The sequence below is a fragment of the Zonotrichia leucophrys genome, chromosome 20 (assembly GCF_028769735.1).
Source record: "Zonotrichia leucophrys gambelii isolate GWCS_2022_RI chromosome 20, RI_Zleu_2.0, whole genome shotgun sequence".
NCBI lineage: Eukaryota > Metazoa > Chordata > Aves > Passeriformes > Passerellidae > Zonotrichia > Zonotrichia leucophrys.
In genome coordinates this window covers 8,052,951-8,071,488 of record NC_088189.1, presented here as the reverse complement: position 1 = coordinate 8,071,488, position 18,538 = coordinate 8,052,951, and the positions used below count along the sequence as shown (strand labels likewise).

General features: G+C 53.1%; 1 protein-coding gene across 2 annotated transcripts in view; it reads left to right on the top strand.

Annotated features, from left to right (window-relative positions):
* CDH22 (cadherin 22) overlaps positions 1–18,538 on the top strand; it is a 79,486-nt gene that overhangs the window by 48,026 nt on the left and 12,922 nt on the right. For both annotated transcript variants that reach the window (XM_064729628.1, XM_064729629.1), the window contains exons 5-8: positions 2,585–2,752; positions 4,193–4,380; positions 5,224–5,477; positions 12,325–12,461. In XM_064729628.1, the coding sequence (XP_064585698.1) occupies positions 2,585–2,752; positions 4,193–4,380; positions 5,224–5,477; positions 12,325–12,461 (747 nt within the window). The remainder of the gene's footprint in view (positions 1–2,584; positions 2,753–4,192; positions 4,381–5,223; positions 5,478–12,324; positions 12,462–18,538) is intronic.

The window sequence follows — 18,538 nt, the reverse complement described above, 5'->3', positions numbered from 1 at the left end:
TGGCTGGGGCGACCTTGGAGCAGAACAAAACCTCCAAAAATTAGACCATACCTCTAGACTGAGAGCAACCCCTCAAGGTGCTAATAGCATCCAGACCCAATACAATTGATCAGTGGACCAAGCTACCCCAGGGAAAACAGCACAATCTCCTCTGAGAGTCCATATCAATGGGGAGGTTTACAACCTCTGTGTTGGATCAGGATATCCTCGTGGTGCAGCCACTACCAAGGGTTTGTTTCTGCAGTGATTAACAGTCCTACCTGATCTGAGTTCAGACCTTATCCCTTATCTCTGGGGCTGAAGGCAGGACAGTCCAGGTAATTACAGAACCTGAAGTGACAGAGGGACAAGGCAGGCTGGGTGATAATTGTGCCCATCCATGAGAGCTGGAGAATGGCAACGATCTGAAATGGTGGTTATGTCTTTATAATAAATCCTAACAATGCTAATCATTGGGATAATTGCTAGTTTCACAAAGGAAGGAGTGATAAATGTCTCCTGAACAGTTTTGCCTGCACCTGTAATGTCATGCAAAGGGCGAGCGGGAGGAATTTCACCCTCCCAGCTCAGTGGCATTTCTGGCTGCCCTTGGGCCACAGCACCAGTGGCTCCATGGTGTGAGCCCTGGTCTGGAGGTGCACAAGGCCACAGCAGACACATGAATGGGGAAACTGGAAACCTGCTGGCTGTGGATTAAAGATACCTGGTAGCCTTGGGGTCTATCCCTGTACCATACCTTGGCTCCTTGCAGCCTGCTGGAACTCAGCTTCCCCTCTGCTTGGACCTTTGATGCTCCAGCACTGCTCGATGTGCTGCACATCAGCAAATGGATTGCAAGGTGCTCAGACCACTGGATGGTTCCCTGCTGTTTGTTCAGCAAGAGGGGAGCTCCCTGTTCCCCCTGGGTCAGGGCCCTCACTGGGGACCCTTTCCAGCAGCCTCCTCCAGTCTGTCCCTAGCACCAGGCAGGATTAGTGGTGAAACAAAGCAGAGATGAATTTGCAGTTCACAGTAGGAGGAGGTAAAGCTGATAGTTAAACAGAAAACGCTGGAAGAGAGAGGATTTACAAAAACATAAACCAATGTCTAAATCTGTGGGAATGTTAAAGAACTGAGCTGGAAGGGATTTTAAGATGATTCCTGTCTATTATGGGCTGCTGCTGGTACAGTGGGACTGGAATGTGGTGCTGATGACCTTGTATCCATGTAGCAGTCCTTCCTTCCTGACTCTGCTGCCACTTCAGACCAGAGTCTTTTCTTTCTTTCTTTCATCCTCAATTTTTTTTCCCCTACTTTGTTTCCATTTAAATGAAACAGTTGTGGGTGACAGATAATTTCTGCCATGCACAGAGTTTTCAGGCTTTTACTGCTCTTTGTTTCTTGCTTTACATTCCTTTATATTTTAGTCCTGGCCATTTCCCCAATCCCAGATGAATACTGGAGACCTATAAACAGAGGTTTTAAGAGAGTTACTTTTGTAAGAAGTACTACCACACCATTCATTTTGTTAAGCTCCAGTGCATTCTCTGACACAGAGCATGTGTTTTGTTGCCTCTGGTCTCCTTAACTTAGAAGGACACTTGTAAATAAGGGGTTTTTTGCAGACAGACTTTTAGAAATGTGCTGCCCACACCTCCATTCTCCAAATCACACAATTCCCCCCGAGATGTGCCCAGGCCATGGCACGTTGTAGATGGAGCCTGGGCAGGGGCACCCCTGTTCTGTAAGGGGTGCTGCAGCAAGCCTGGCTCCTGCTCAGCAGATCGGGACAAGTGGGCTGTTGCAGATGTGTGCCAGAGGGGCTTTGTGACTCAGCCTGGGTTTTTACAGAGCAGACCTCAGGCTGGCCCCAGCACAGCCCCCGCATTTGGGTGGGGGTGAGGATGAGTCCTCTCTTCCTGTGACTCCTGCCCCCTCTGACCTCCACAGATCTCTCACCCAGCTCCCGGTCACCCTGGAGGAAAAGCACAGACCTCCTCTGTGCCAGGGTTTAACCCAGTGGGAGCTGCAATAGCCCACAGGAGAAGCAGCACTTGGGACTCTTTCACGCTTCATGAGGAGACTTGCTGGGAGCAGGTTGGGCCTGTGGCCATCCCTGGGCTTCAGGAGGATTTTTGGGATGTTTCTGGCTGGCTGACAACCTCCTGGGCTTGTTCTTCTCCCCCTCAGTGCCCTTCTCTCCCCTTAGTTGGCTTTTGCTGACATAATCTCTTGCAGAGGGGTTCAGCAGGCACTGGCTGTGGCCAGCAGTGTGTTCCTGCAGCAGAGCTGGCCAGCAGCACCAGGGCTGGGGCTGGGGACGGTGTGAAGGGAGGTGACAGTGCCTTCTTCTGTGCACTGGTGAGATGCAGGTGCTGTGCCTGACACCAGATGTGATTCTGTGGGATACCAGAGTGAGCCCAGGGAAGGGCTGTGAAGGTTGGTGCAATATTGGAGTATCTGCCCCATGTGAAGAGGGAGATCCAGCTGATCCAGATCTGGATCTTATCCAAAGTAATCTCCAGCAAGCCCTTCCAGCCCCAGGCTGTGTGTGGCTCTGTGACTGCCCTGTGACAGCTCTGTGCTCGTGTGCTGCTGTTTGCAGGTGTGATCCGCACAGCCGTGGCAGACCTGGACCGCGAGACGCAGGACCGCTACGAGGTGGTGATCCGTGCCACAGACATGGCAGGGCAGCTGGGGGGGCTCTCAGGATCCACCACCGTCACCATTGTGGTCACTGATGTCAACGACAACCCGCCACGCTTCCCTCAGAGTGAGTGCTGCTGCCCTGGGGGGCACTGGGGCATGTCCTGCTTCCTCTGGGTGCTGGAACCTGAGGCTGAGCCAGCCTGGCCACCCCAGGGTGACAATAACCAGGAACCATGGCACACACAGCTCCTGGGTCTGGAGGTGTCCCTGCCTGGGTGCCAGATCTCTGCCCCAGTGCAGGGCCTGGAAGCACACATGGCTTGTGCAGTAGGAAAGCAGGGTCAGCCTGTTGGAATTTCTAAAGTTAGAGGGTTTTTAGGAAATTATTTAAAAAGTACAAGCTTTAGACTGAAGTTTTGTTAGCATTGCAGATACAGCAGAAAAGTTTCTGTAGAATTGGCTTAAGGATGGCAACAAGGTTACTTAATGTATATCTTTAGAAGGTTAGCATGAATAGAGCTCTCTGTTCTTTGTCTCTTATGAACCAGTCTTTGTTTTAACTACCATTACGTATGTTTTATAAGATTAGATAGAATGCTTGTCAATATGTGTTGTCCTATGTATGATTAGATGAAATCTAAGCTGAGATAGTTTTATTTCTTTCCATATCACCCCACCTTCTCTGACATTCCCTGTAGATCAGTGAGCTGTTAACATCCTGTCTCCATTGTCTAACAATGTTATGAGACTGATGTGCAAATAATAAAAAAAGCTTTTCACTAGTCTAGTTTGTCCAGTGTTGTCCATATCTAGACGTAGATACAGCAGCCCATAGTTTCCTCAGTAAGACGTGAGTTCCTGACACAATTAGACCTATATTGACCCTATCAACCCCATACCAGCCCTTTCCCAAGCCCTTGTAAGCAGCTGGAAGCCAGCAAGGTCCACCATGCTGCTGTCCCCTGGGAGCTTGGCTGCTGGTCTGGCCCCTCCTGGCTGCTGTGCGAGACCTTGTCACACCCTCGCCCAGTGCAAGGACAGTGACACTGCTCAGGGGCAGCAGCCTTGCCACAGCACAGCTCTGTGTTCCAACCTGCTGCCAGTGGCCTGTGGCTGGTGCTGGTGTCTGATCTGGGACCCTGCCCAGGCAAGGTGCAGGGTGATGCTGCTGTGAGGGCTCGGCAGTGCTCTCTAGCAGCTCAAGGCTGGCAGGCCAGGGAAGGGGCTGCAGCTTGGGGAGGCTCAGCTCTTGGGCTGCATCTCCTGGAAACCAGAAATTGCAAAAGAATCTTTGCAAGGAATCAGAGAGCACTGATTGCAGGGCAGTGTCCACGCAGAGAAATCAGCCCTTACTTCACACAGCACCTGCAATGTCAGTGCTCCCCAATTATCCTCCCTCAGCCCTTGTTTTTGGCTGTATTTACTTCTCTTGGGGCATTCTGGACTGTGGGCACGGTGGGGTTTGAGCAGCCCTCCCAGCCCAAAGGTGCCCCAGGGAAGTGTGTGGAGGGTGGGGGCAGTTCAGAGGCAGGAGCAGTGACCTTGGTGCCCATTTTTCCTACAGAGATGTACCAGTTCAGCATTGTGGAGACGGCCCCCGTGGGCACTGCCATCGGGAGGGTGAAGGCAGAGGACTCTGACGTCGGGGAGAACACGGACATGACATACCAAGTGAAGGATGAGGAAGGGGTGGAGATGTTCAAAGTCACCACGGACAGCAATACCCAAGAGGCTGTCATCACAGTGCAGAAGGTGAGAGTGGTGATTGACTAGGGAGGGCACAGCTCCCTAGGAGGACCCTTTCCTTTGGGGACTGCTGCTGTTGAATCTGAGTTGAAGAAAATGCTCTGAGTGTTGCTCCAGCAGTAGCAGCTGCATTTTTGTGCCTGCTGATGGGGGGAGAGACCTGTCTATGCTCTTCCTGCATGGCAAACCACAGGGCTGTGTCTGGGAGGAAATGCAGAAAAGAAGCAGCACAGAGTGCTTGCTGGAGCCCCCCAGGGTGGCTTGGGGGTGGCAGTGAAGCAATGAGCTGTGCAGAGGAGGCACCATGCATAGGACTACAGGGAGGAGTGCTTACAGCTGTTATTGATAGCACCTGTTAGAGGAGAAAAATGCCTACCTAATTCCTGTACCTGACCAGCAGCACTTTAACTGTATCTGCTTTTGGTGGCAAAAACAATCAAGCAAATACTTGGTGCAGGCAGGAAAGAATGATTGTTCTTCAAGGCCACTGTATGCAGCTTGCCTCCCCTGTAGAAATAAGAGCAGGGTGATTAATGATGAAAACTCGCTCATGTGCAGCACACACTGTGCTGTCTTCCCAGTGAATCCTGGCTGCTCACAGCTTGGGCACCCTGTTGGGGGCCCTGAGGGGAGTGGGATGGAGGGTTCTGCTTCCTCCTGCCCCCTTGGTGTGGGTGCTGCTGGCAGAAGGGCCAAGCAGAAGCCCCCAGGCTGTTACAAAGGCACTGCTTGGGAGCAGGTGGCTTTAGTGGCTCTAGTGCTGCCCCAATGTCTCTGGTGAAGGAAAGGGCAGCAGAGGGGCTCCTTGGGCTGGCTGTGGCTTACCCTGTTCCCTTCCCTCTTCCCCAGCCTCTTGACTACGAGTCAAAGAAAGTGCACACTGTGGTGGTGGAGGCCCTCAACAAGTTCGTGGACCCGCGGTTCGTGGACCTGGGCACCTTTCGGGACCAGACCATCGTGAGGGTCTCAGTGCTGGACGTGGACGAGCCCCCCGAGTTCCGGCCCCCCTCCAACCTGCTGGAGGTGCAGGAGGATGCCCACGTGGGCTCTGTCGTGGGGGTGGTCACTGCCCTGGACCCAGACACAGCGAATCACCCCGTCCGGTAAAGCACCGTCCCAAACTCACATCAGCCAGTCCATGGGGACACCTGCAGGGACACCTGGCCTGGGAGGGCTTGTGGATGGGGCAGAGGGAGTGGGAGAGAGCAGGTGAAAGGGCTGTATGGGTGGCCAGTGTGTGTGTGTGTGTCATGGGACAGGCAGCCGGCAGGTGAGTGGCAGCCCATGCACAGCAGCGTCTCAGGTGGCAGATACGTCACTGACAGGTGACAGCTTTGTGAGCTCAAGGGAGCGCCAGGGAAGGTGGCTGGGTGGTGCTTGTGTGTCCTTGCTGCTGACAGCAAGGTATCTGCAGTGGTACCTGACAGCAGGAGTGGCAGGAGGACGGTGGTGAAGGGTGAGAAATGAGGTGAGGCTTGGGAGGTGCAGCCCAGCTCTGTGTGCGTGCATGTGTGCATAGGATCAAAGATCAGAGGAATTTATATTTGGGCAGGGGACATAATCCAGGCAGCAGCTTATCTGCACAGGACATTTCCCATTTCCATTTAATTTGTGGCTAAAGAGATTGTTACCTTGTTAAATTGTTATTACCTAAGGCACAAAGCAGCCTTCTGGCCCTGCCAACTGGCCTGAGTCACAAGCAGTTGGGTTGGAAATCTGGTGTTCAGAAAACATCCTCAACGTGTGGAAAATTTCCTTGAAATGTGTGTTGTGGTGCCAGGTGCCGGCGGGGCCGCTCACTTCCAGGGAGCAGCACTGGCTGTGACCGAGAGCTCTGCAGGGAGCCAGCCCTGCAGCGAGGGACAGGGATGGGGATGTGGGCTGGAGGGGGACACGCCACCGAGGGCTCAGCTACAGCACCTGGCTGCATTCAGTGATGTCCCCCAGTGCCTGTTTGGGGCACTGAGCTCGGTGCTGTGCAGCCGTGGGTTTCTGTTTCGTGGTGGGGTGAGGAGGATCTCCTGATCCTCATGCAAACAAAGACTATGATGATTAGAAAGCTCAGAAATGCATTTACACATGGAAAGCTGCCATCTACAGATGCCTGGCAGCTAGCAGAGAGTACTGTGTCACAAAGCTGGATGCTCAAAGTTGACTTTGGGGGGAATGTGACTGAAATCAGCCTTGGTGTGCCAGGAACTGTGTATGTGAGTGCTGCACCACTTGCACTAGTGGCTGCTGAGTGCTGAATGTGTTCTCAACATACCTCTGCTCACCTCATCCCATGACTCTCCAGTCCCTCTCCAGTCAGGCTACATGTCTGATTTATTTTTTTATTGCCCCTGAGCATGTGTCTGTCAGCACACACCCTGCAGGACAGTGGTGTGCCCACATACCTGTGTGTGTGCACATGTGCATGTGCTTTTGCACTTGACTGTTCCTAGCAGTGCTGCAGAACGTAGATTTTACTTTCTGATCTGTAATTGTAGAAAAGGGACCTTGGGGACAGAACTATTCTTATTCTTGCTTTTTCTTGTTCTTTGTGCTGCTTCCCCTGTGGAGCTTGCTGCATTGTTTGCAGACAGACCAAAAGAAAGCAGTGAAGGGAAGCTCTTCATGCTGTACAGAAAGCACTGGAGACTTGGACCAGAGAGAAGCAGATTCAAGTGCTGGGCAGGAATGAGATGGTGAGAGCCCAAACTTCGCTTTGGGAGTCTCTCCTGCAGTGAGCTCGGTGCTGGCAAGGCAATGCCTCGTGCTCAGACACAAGGACCCAGCCAACAGGACTCCCAGGCATCTGCTGCAGCTTGGGAATTGCCATTTGGGAATTGCCATGTGTTTTCCCTTGTCAGGGCTGATGCATTCAAATGCGTGTCCTGCCTCCAGCTATCCCCAGGCAGGTAGCTCATCCTGTGTCCCCCCTGCTGCCCTGTGGGACTTGTCCATCCCTCAGTCCTGGTGCTGCAGTCCCTGCTGTCGTGAGCAGTGGCAGTGCAGCAGGGTGAGCCTTCACAGACATTTAACACGTACCAAGTGGAGCTGCAGGTTGCTGTTGGTCATGCTGATGCAGCACCAATGCAAGAGGAAGGTGGAGTTGGATCTCTCCTGCTTCCCTGTCCTCTGGCTAGCCAGGTAATTTAATAAAATACTTTGCTGCGTAGGCAGCTGTTAACAGCTTCAAAGCAGTGCACAGACATTAATGCCAGCACCCTGCAGCACCAGGATGTGACACTAACCCGTCAGCAGGAGAGGCACTAAGTCCCCTCTCGTTTCAAGTGTGCTGCTCAGAAGTTCAGTCACAAGAAGCCAGCACTTGTACTTCACCTCTGATACATTAGAGAGCATCTGGTCCTGGCAGCACGACCAGCATTTGATCCTCGGTGCCTTGAAGTTGGTATGAGCCCTTTGAAGATGCTGCAGTTCAGTGGATCCCTTTAACTTCTGCTCCTCATCTGGGAGCAGAGGCAGGGCTGTGCTCCTGCAGGGGCTGCTCTCCGGACTCGGGTCTGTGTGCTGACTCTGCCTGGGAGCAGGGACAGCCACCACTCCTGTCACAGCGAGATGCACTCTCCCCTTGAGGCAGCAAAGAACAAGGATTGCCAGAGACAGCAGAGCAGAAATCAGCTCCGTCAGGGTTTCCAGGTCCTGCTGACACCAGGCTGCCAGTAACGAGGTTTAGGAGGTATTTTTAGCCAAACGGGAAGGGAGGTGCCCTTGGCTTTTTGTTTCCAGCCCCAGGCCAGCAGGAACAAGGCTGTGCGACTCCTGCTGCACTGCCCAAAGCAACTGCTGGAGGCACATTCCAGCTGATGCTCCCCTGCCTTCCTGGTGATCCACAGGATGCAGCCACTTGGTTTGAGAACAAATCCCTTCCCACAAGCTGCACTGGGTCTCAGTGACCTGTCACAAAGATGTGAGGGTTGAAGGGGTGTCCCTGAGGCACCTCCTCACTGCCTCACTCCAGCTGCACAGAGCTCACTGTGCTGCCTGCAGAGCCCCTGGCAGCTGCTTGCCTTGGCTGTGGGAGGCTCCTGGAGATCAGCCCATCTCTCAGAGAATGGGCCCATCTCTCACACCCTCCCAGTGACACCAGCAGGGAGTTGTGCTGAGCTCAGCATGGCCAAGCAGCTCTATGAACCCTCTGTGGGGCACAAAACCCTCCGTGTGGGAAATGCCCTCCTAAAGGTCCAGTTCTTTTTATTTTATTCCATCCCTGGGTTTTTTCCCTATCAAAGGCTGGAACTGTTTCTTTTCAGAAAAAAAAAAATTAGTTTCCAGTTGGCTTTTTGGCTTTAGCTGTGTGTTTTCTGAGCATAGTGCAGTTTTTCTCAGCTGAGCCATTGTATGAAGTAATACAGTGATAGACTGTCTGTGTGTGTGAGGCTGTTTGTATGGGAGCCTTTTGTTTCTCTCTCTGCAGTGGGAGCCTGTGCTCTGATTGTGTGCATTCCAGGTTTTATCAGCACTGGGAAGATGTTGCTTGGGATTTAAGGTTCTCAGAGATATTCTTGTTTGGCATTCACAAAATCTGGAGACACGTGTTGGACATGGGCATTTTATAGACTCTAACAGCACAGCAAGAACTACAACCTGCTTCAATACAAAAGGGAGAGGAGGAAAAAACAAACACAACAAAAAGCTTTTCATACAGTGTTTGAAAAGCTCCCTATTAACAAAACACATGGCATAAAATGTGCTTCTTGTTGTGTTCAGGGGAAAAGTGAAACAAACTGCTTGAGAAACGCATTCATGGGAAAGATGAGCACGGGGAAAGCTGTCGAAATTAAACAGTCACTTGTAACATCCAGACCAAGAGGCAGTGCCAGCAGGAAGAGAAGGAAATGGAGTGCAAGGTCTGCATCCCAATCAGAGCTGGGGACTGCAGCTCCAGAGCACCAGCCAGCTGCAGGAGAGATGAGCACAGGTCCTGACTCTGAGCACCTGGAGGAGGAGGGATTAAATGCTGCCTCTTCCCAGGTGAGAAGCACTGCTGGACTGCAGTGGGAAGGGTGAATATGAAGCTGGAGTAGAGGTGGTGAAGGTTGTGTTGCACAAATGATGTGAGTGAGCCCAGCAAAGCCCTGCTCACTCCAGCATGGGGTGAGGTGGAAGCTGCTGGGAGGTGAGCTCTGCTGTGAGATCTGCAGCTCTGAGCAGCTCATGGCTGTGGCTTGATGGACATGCCTGTGCCACCCTCCCAGTCCCCAGCTCCCACAGCAGCCCAGAGCATCCATGGCCTCTGGGAGCTGCAGACCCAGCTGGTCTGGCCACCTCCACAGTCAGCCCTGCCAAGGCAGTGTGCTGGGCTCTGTCTCCTTCCCTGGGGCATGCTGAGAAGGTGACATTTCCCTGTGGCAATGGTGCCAAAGGGATCAGAGTGGTGGTTTGGTTTGTGCCTGGCCATGGGGTACAGGCAGCATGTCCCAAACAGACCATGCAGAAGGGACAGGACATCCTCAGCAGCAAAGCTATGAGAAGCATAAGAACAGGATCCAGTGGATTACCCTGAGCACTCTCTGCCATCCTCCTGCCCTCTGGCTGGGCAGCCCTGTCAGATGTGTCCAGGCCTGGGGGTGTCTCCCATCACTAACTGGGTTTTTCTTTGTGGATTTTTTTTGCAGATGTCTCTGTTTATGACAGAAGTGTGATTAAAACAGGCATGTGCTTCTCTGAGAGGCAGGGAAGCCATGGGGAGGGTGAAGTACCATCTTGAACTTAACAGCATGAAGAAGTGGAGTGGAAGGCAGGACATGTTTGAGGTCAGGGGGTGTGGGAGAACAATGGAAGCAGTTATGTAGAACTGGTTATGCTGTTGGAAAGGTAGCAGGTGTTGTCATCCCAGTTTCTGTTCCTCTTTCCAGCAGAACATTGGACTGGTTTGTACAATTCAGAGTGGCCATACCTCTCCTTTTCCTTTGCAGTGAGTGAGCAGAGAGTGGATGAGAGGCTGCAGTACATGCCAAGACAGTGTCACTGTCCCTTTTGGAGTTGGCTGTGTGCCTGTAAAAGCTCTGCTGCCAGCTGGGAGCTGGGGCAGAAAATGCAGGCAGTCCCTGGTAGCTGGTTTTGAGACACATGAGCTTATACCTGGCTTTGTGTGGGAGATGTCCATCACCTCTAGATGCAAGGGAGCAGGAGCAATTCAGCTGCATAAGTACTAGGTGGTGGCTGGGTGCAAGTGAATTTAGATAATGACTTTTGAATGTTTTTATTTGGCTACAAGCAAGTGCTGTTGTATTTACTCTCTCATCTGCCCATCTGTCTGAAAGGAAGAGAGCTAGGAAATGTAATCTGGTACTGTGTAACATGTTAAACTGTAGGAATGCCTTTTTGTGTGCTCCATCAGAGCTGTGTGGATGGGCAGGGGCTCTGCCAGAGGCACTCCCATCTGCAGCTGGTCCCATCCCAGGGCATGGGGCAGAACAGCACAGGGTCATGAAGGAGGTGAGCTGATGTTCCTTGGCTGTGAGCCATGTGGGTGATGCACCCACAGCTGGAAAACTGCTCTGCAGCACATGGAGCACTTCCCCTGTCCTGAACCTGCTGCCAGCCTGGAGCCTGTCCTGCTCTGTTCCTGTCCACTGTGTCCTCTCAGTCCCACCTCACCAGCTTTCCAGTTTGCTTTGTCCCTGCATTTATCTTCCTTCTGTGGTTGGACATGTGACTGAAGGCTTTAATTTATTCACAGCCCTGCTTTTGGTAATTTATCCTTTGTACTCTTTTCTGTCTTGTATTATTTAATTCTGTGAAGCACTCTGGGATTCAGTGTGTGTGAAAGATGCTGTACACAATAACATTATGCTGTATTGTTTGTGATTTGCAGGCCTTCTGGATTTCTAATTCTGATTGCAGTGGTGGTTTCTGTTATTTGTGCTATGGCTGTGCTCAACAGCCTGAGCTGGATCAGACTTTCCTTCCAGCCCTTTCCTTCAGGATCTCACACCTCATTGTGCCCTGATTTACTGTTGGCTTGCTCCATTCCATGTGTAATGGCTGGAAATGCAGGACAGACCACTGGGACATGGATTTGTGGTGCCCTGGTGAAGGCTCAGGGCCAAACCAGGTGTCTGACTCCTCGTGGGCTGTGGGGCTGCCCTTGGGGAGAATGGGAGTTGTGCTCTCTGGGGGTGGCCCAGGGAGTATGTGGGTTCCTCCCACAGGAGGGGCTGTTCAGGGCGGCACTGAGGCAGCAGAATGAGCAGAGTGAGAGCTGCCTGTGAGGGGTCTCTGCTGGGCAGCTGGACACAGCCAGAGCTGGAGGAGCTCATCAGCCTGTTCCTTGTGGGACAGGAAGCCCAAAATAGGGCAAATCTTGGGGCTGCTGCTGTGCTGTGCTGTGTTGATGGGGGGATGCTGGCTGCTGCCACTGCTCTGCTGCCAGGATTGCTTCACCAGCTACACATGGTCAGCCCAGAGCCTGTGCTTTGTGCCACTGTAGCTGCAGTTGAGGTGTCTGCAGCTGTGGCTTACAGCCTCCTGTGTCCTGCCCTCTGGGTGTCTCACCTGGGGATGCAGTGGCAGGAGCAGCACAGAGGATGGGAGGTGGGATGGGCTCCTCAAGCAGGGGTGCCCACCTTCACTTTGGTTCATGCTTTTCCTGAGCCTGCAGCGCTGAGGCTTCCCAGAGTCACAGGTGAAGTTACAGCCCACAGTTCTTGTGTTGCTCTGTCTATCCAAACCATAACGTTCCCATCAGAGCAGGATTTTCCCCTTCTCCAAAGTCTGTGCACAGCTCCTCTTTATGCACCAAAAGCCACACTTTAATTTTAATTGAATGCTCTGGGCTTGCAGCCTGGTAGAGATGTGGCCTTCCTGTGCCATGCTGCAACCCAGGACAAGGAGAGCAGTGCCACAGGGCCTGTGGTGCTGGATTCCAGTACCCTGGGGCTGCTGGTAAGGGTAGGCTGGGCACCTCCAGCTGCTCATGGTTTCCCTTTTGCCTGGTCCCAGGTACGCCATTGACCGCAGCACCGACGCCGAGAGGATCTTCGACATTGATGCCAAAACGGGGGCAATTGTCACAGGAAAGGTCCTGGACCGGGAGACAGCAGGGTGGCACAACATCACTGTCCTGGCCATGGAGGCAGGTGAGGTGCAGGGATGCTGTGGGGGGCAGGAGGAGGAATCTGAGTGCTGCCCAGACGTGAGTGTTAATCAACACCGAAGTAAAAAAGAAAAATAAATGCAGCAGCACTGAGTCTGACATCTCCCTAGACAACCTAAAAATACTCTTCCTGAGCTGAGCATTAATAAGGGAGCATGGTCGAATAGTATATTTGATGAACACTAATCAAATTTGTGTTATCTCTGCGCCATCCCTGCCAGTCAACCCTGCACAGCTTGCTGCCTGCGCTCACACCTGCTGAGCAGCACCGGGGGCTCCCGGGGGGCTGTGCTCACATCACTGCCTCCCCCACATCAGTCCTGTGCCCTGGTGGATTGGATGTCCCCTCACCTGGAGCCCTGTGGCATTGCAGGACTGTCAGCCCTTGCTTCTGCCAGAGCTCTCAGTGTTGGGGTTGGCAGGATGTACCTGCACCTGGGTGTGGAGCTCTGGATGCCTCCTGTGTGCCTGGGGTGGTGCAGCCTTGGCACAGAAGGAGTGGATGGGGGATCCTGGGGTGCAGCAGTGGGAAGGGACTGTGGGAGCAGAATGTTCCAGGCATCATGCTGGGAAACAGAAAGATATTGCCATATTCTTCAGAATTTTCTGTATTTTGGAGGTGCAAGTCACCAGGGTAGCCTGGGCCCTGCAGTGGGTACCAGGGAGCTGCTGGGGCTGCAGAGCACCTCCTTACCCCTGCTGACATATGCCAAGGCCTGTCTGTCTGTGGGCAGGAGCCTTCTCAGGCTTTGCCCTGAGTGTTTCTCTGCTCATTCTTGAGTGTTCATGTTCAAGGAGCCAGGTCAAGACCTGACTTGAGTCCCAGAGGTCACATCCTGCACCCACTCTGGCCAGGTGAGGGCACAGGCCCTGTAGCCCTGGAGAGAAAGGGTCAGTGGCCCTGGCCAGCCCCCAGTGCCCAGAAGGGATATCTGTGGCTCCATGGTGCATCCCAGTCCCTCCCTGTGCCAATGCTCTGTGCTGGGTGATGGTAGTGACCCCTGCTCTCCCTGGCTGTGGCCCTGTTGTGAGCCCTGCCTGGGCACATCCCAGGGAGGGCAGCCCAGCTGTGCCCTGTGCTGGGGCTCCATGGGGAGGCTCTGCAGGGAGGGGGGATGGCAGCACTGCAGCACAACTCAGCATCCAGAGCAAACGTGAGGTGACAAGAATCAGAAGGACAATATTTACACGCTGTGGCTAGGATTTCAGAACAAGTCAGTAAATGCTGCAGCTCCCCTCTGGCAGGGAAGCCTGTCAGGCTGGATTGCTTCAAAAGCCAGGGAGACTCTTCAGTGCTCTGACTTCTCCCATGGTGAGCTCTGACTCATCCGTTTTAGCTGCCCAGACATTCTTCCCAGTGACATTATCCTTAACGTTTTGTAATCATGAAATATTAATGACTGATATTGAATTTAAAGTACAATTTATGTCTGGATCCTCTGGTGGAAAGGGCAGTTGTAAAGGTACAGCCTTGTGAGTGATGGAGGGGTTTGGGAGCAGGGCTGTGCAGCAGCTGTCAGGATGTGCCTAGTGCAGTGGGATCAGCCCTGGAGTGGGAGTGGGGAATGCAGGGCAGCAGCACACCCAGGAGAGCAGTGCCTGGCACACAGGTGTCTGTGGTGCTCACCATGGGCTGGTGGGGTGCAGCTGGGTGCCACAGGGTTGGACCTCAACAACTCCATCAGAGGGAAGTGGTCACATAGTCTCTGTCCTCAGTGAGATGTAAACTTGGCAGGAGGAATGGAACAAACCCAGTGGGAGTCCTGCTGCTCAGGATTGTGCCTCAGCTCATTGGGGCTGGTGGGAAACCGTACCCACTGAATTCCTGTGGTGCCAGGACCCACTTGATTCCCATGGCACCAGTCACCTGGCCTGGAGTGCATTGCAACAAGATATTGCATCCCTGTGGCCTCCTTGAGCTGCCCTCCTGGTCTGCTGTCAGGGCTGTCCTGGGCAGGGTTTGACACCACTGCAGGCTGGAGGACAGCCAGCCCCACTCTGTGTCACTGGCTGTGTCCCTGGCCAGCCCCACTCTGTGTCCCTGCCCAGCCCCACTGGCTGTGTCACTGGCTGTGTCACTGGCTGTGTCACTGCCCAGCCCCACTCTGTGTCCCTGCCCAGCCCCACTCTGTGTCCCTGGCCAGCCCCACTCTGCGCCACTGACCAGCCCCACTGGCAACCCTTGTTCCCACAGGCAGCTTTTGGGGACAAAAGGAGAGCTGTGCCCCCTCTCTGGAGAGCCCTGTCTGGCACCCACTGCTCCTGCAGCAGAGCCCATGTCCAGGTTATTTCCCACCTGTGGCTATCAGGGTGTATTTGCCCTGGAAGCAGTAAGAAAAGCTGCAGCAGGTGCCCAGCTGTGTCCATGAGCTGTCTGGGCTCCCCAGTGGTGCAGGAGGAGCAAGGGCAGCTCTGTCCCCCAGCAGGAGCTGCCAGGACCAGCAGAGTGCCTGGCCTGCAGCATGGCAGCCAGCAGGAAGCATGGGGGCTGTTCAGCTAATCTGCCCTGGGACCAGGCCAAGCGTTTCCACAGATAAATCTTCATCTCCCTCGCAAGCTGTTTACCTTCCTTGGGCTAATATTAGTGATTCTCTTCCTGTTTTCCTCTTTGCTCATGTAAAATGATGAGGCCTTGACTGCTGTGTCCACTGCTGGTAATTGAGATGATAAATCTTCCTGCTGGAGACTGGCTTTAATCAGAGCATTGTGTTTGGATGCAATTTAATGACTCTCATGCTGCTGAGTTTGGGCAGGACTCAGGAGAGGTGAGAGCCATTTATGTTACTTGGCTTAACTGCTGCTTCCACTTTGCTTCCCCTCAGCTGGGGACCACGTTTTCAGCTCCAGCCTCTGATACAGCCACCTGTCAGACAAGTCACACCCCTGGCATGCCCTGCTCTGTCCTTGGCATCAGCACTCTGGTTTGCAGGCAGGAGCTGCACAACAGCTCCAAACCCACCCTGTGCCCCAGCACCGTGGCACCAGGGCTACAGAGCAGAGTGGCACATCCCAGTCTTCTGCTCTGCATTTTCTTCTCCCAATTTGCTGAGATAGTGAGGAAATAAATTCCACTCCTGTCTCTTCTGACTTCCTTACTAATGTAAAAATTTTGAATTCAGTATTGTACCAATTTGGTCTTGACACAGAAGAGCAGATTGGATGCTGTGCCCAGCAGTGTCCCTGAGCTGGGCTGCTCCAGGTGCTGCAGCTGCATGTGCCAGCCCAGGGTCCCCTGGGCCCTCCTCAGACCCAGAGAAGCTGCTGAGCACTTTGGGGTGTGTGTGGGGAGGAGGGCAAATGGCATTTGCTGGATTTGGAGCTCCACAGGAGATGTTTGTGTGTAAAAATGCAAAGTGTTTTGTTGTGAGATTGCGTGAGGGTCTGGAGGAGTAAGGGCTGGATCCTGGCACAGCAGAAGCCACAAGTCCCCTCCTCTCCTGCCACAGTAGGGGTGACCAAGCACTGTCAATCCCTTCCCATCCCTGGGAGCTGCTGCAGAGCTACAGCATTGCCCAGAGCTGCTCAGTGTCAGTCCTGTGAGCACTCAGCTGTCTGCAGCTCAGGGAGAGGCCAAGTTGGTGTTTTGCTTCTGAATATTGAAGAGGAGAATATTGTCCTGTTGAGATTACTTACTTACATGATTAATTAAATAAGGAAATACTCTGGGATGTGGATGAAGATTCCCTGAAGCATTTAACTCTTGGCCTGAGGGTTGCTGTGCAGCAGGACTGAGACCATCTCCTGCTCCAGAATCCTGGCACTGCCTGTCCCATCCCTGCCAGCCCTGTCCCAGTGCTGCCTGTTCTGCTGCACAGCACCTGGGCAGGGTGTCTGGCTGAGCCCTGAGCCACGCTGGTGGCTGTGCCACAGATGCAGCAGTGGGGAAGCACTGGGCACAGCTCTGTCCCCCACGCACAGCAGCTCCAGTGGCTCTGAAATAATTCCTCCCATGTTGGCAAAGGCAGCTGCCAGTCACCAGCCTGGAGCTCCCATGCTGCACGGCTGTGCTCCCAGCATCTCCCTCTTGTTCTGTCTGTTTTCCATGTCTCTTTCCTCAGTCTTTTCAGATTAATAGCATTCCAACTCCTGAAGGAAATGCAGAAAAACGGCATGTTTAATTTTAATTTAGGGAAGCGTTTAGGTAGCAGCCTAGTTTTCTCTCTGCTGTCAATCAGGTTTTCTCAAGGCTGACATCAATTAGTTTAAAAATATTGAATGTAATTTTGCCTGACACAACATATTGCAGCCACTGCAAAATATAATTTATTTTAGAAGAAGAAATAATTAAACTAATTTGCATGTCAGTCAGCTGAGCTGGAATACCGAGGAGAGAGGCTGCAATGGAAGATGGTTCTTTTCCCTTCCGGTTGCCCCCAGCCAGCACGTGCTGCCCTCGCCTCTCTCATGGGCCAGGTGAGCCCAGTGAGGGCAGGTGCCTGCAGCAGCCACACCACAGCCTCATCCACCCTCTCTGCTTCTCTTTCTGTCCCTGGCACCTGCTTGCTGAGCCTTCTGGCATTTTGGGTGCGTGCACAAAGCACTGCCAGAGTTTCTGACCTCGCAGATGTGAATCCCCTGTTAGTTGAGTGCTTTGTGCCTTTCATCACAGGTGAGCTCCAACAATCTCAATCACACTTCTGACCATTATAATATCAGTTTATGCCACTGTTATGAAAAACTTTATTTCAGATGTTTTGAAGATAGCTTCTTTCAAATGCATCCAACCATTTTTCATTTTTTCCACCTGTAAATCCAGGTATTGGCTCAAAGGATGAGGGAAGTTGATAAAGCATTGAGAAACCTTCAAATATACATTGTGCAGCCAAAATACAAAGAAGCTGATGTGTGCCTCACTGGAAAGGTAGACAAGAGTGCAGCAGTTGCCTTTCTAACCTCGATGTTCCTGGACACGTCAAATTCTGACCCCGTCACTGAGCCGGGAGTGAGCACGAGCCTCAGGCTTCAGCAGTTTTGGAAGGGCAGAAGGACAGTTTCTGTATGACAGGGTGCATTTGGAAAGGTCACTGTCTCAGAGCTGTGCCCAGGGAAGCAGGACGTGAGCCCTGGCTGGGGAGGGGAGGGTGCGGGTGCCCAGCTCTGTGCCCAGGCAGGGATGTGACCCCTGTGCCTCTGCCTGGCTCTGAACACGCTGCTCACATCCCTCCCCAGGGGCTGGGGGAGGTGGACTCGAAGAGAAGACAGCACCTGGATGTCCAGAGCTGGCACGCACCATCCCAACAGCTCCTGGGTTTGGTAGTGCTGGGATGGCTCCTGCTCACAGCTGGCTCCCACACTGTGGGGCACTAAGGGAGCAGCTCCTCCTCTGGGTCACAGTTAGGAAGGGGAAGAACTGGCATCCTCTCCTCTCCCTCTCCTGCCTTTTCTCATCTTTCTCTCAGCAATCTCAGCCTGCTCCAGAGCTGAGCAGCAGGGATGGTTATCCATCTTCCCTGTGGGTTGAGGAGGGGGTGATGAAACGCTGTCATCCTCCTTCTTGCAGGAACTGAACCCTTTTTCTTCCTGCTCATTTGTGGGCATCAAGCGCACACCCCGCCGCCTCCCCGGGCTCCCTTCTCACCCCGCTGCCTCCCCCTTCCTCTCTTCCTGCAAGCAATTTCACTGCACCAATATGCCTTTTAAAATAACACATAGTTCTAGGCTTTTAGTCACGACTTCAGCCTCCCTCCCCCAAAAACAACTATCTAATCACCAGAGCAGCTGGTCTGGGTGAGAGGGAGTGATAACGTGAGAACCGGGTGAAGGCAGCTCTGGGGAGGGGGCTTACGTTCCTGGCTAATTATGGAGCAGCGCTAAATCTCCTCTCCCCGGGGTCCTCCCCCACCTGATCAGTTGGGGCCACTATTAATGTTATAGACAAACAGGCAGCAGAACTCCTGCCTGAGCGTGGAGAGAAGCATTAGTTCTGTCACAGGTGCAGCCTCTGGGTAAAACAAAGGAGATGGAGTAAGAGGGAGTTCTCATTTCTGGAGATATATGAGGTGCTTCAGCAAACATCAGGCCCTCCAGAGTGATTTATAATCCTGTGCCACGGGCTCGGTG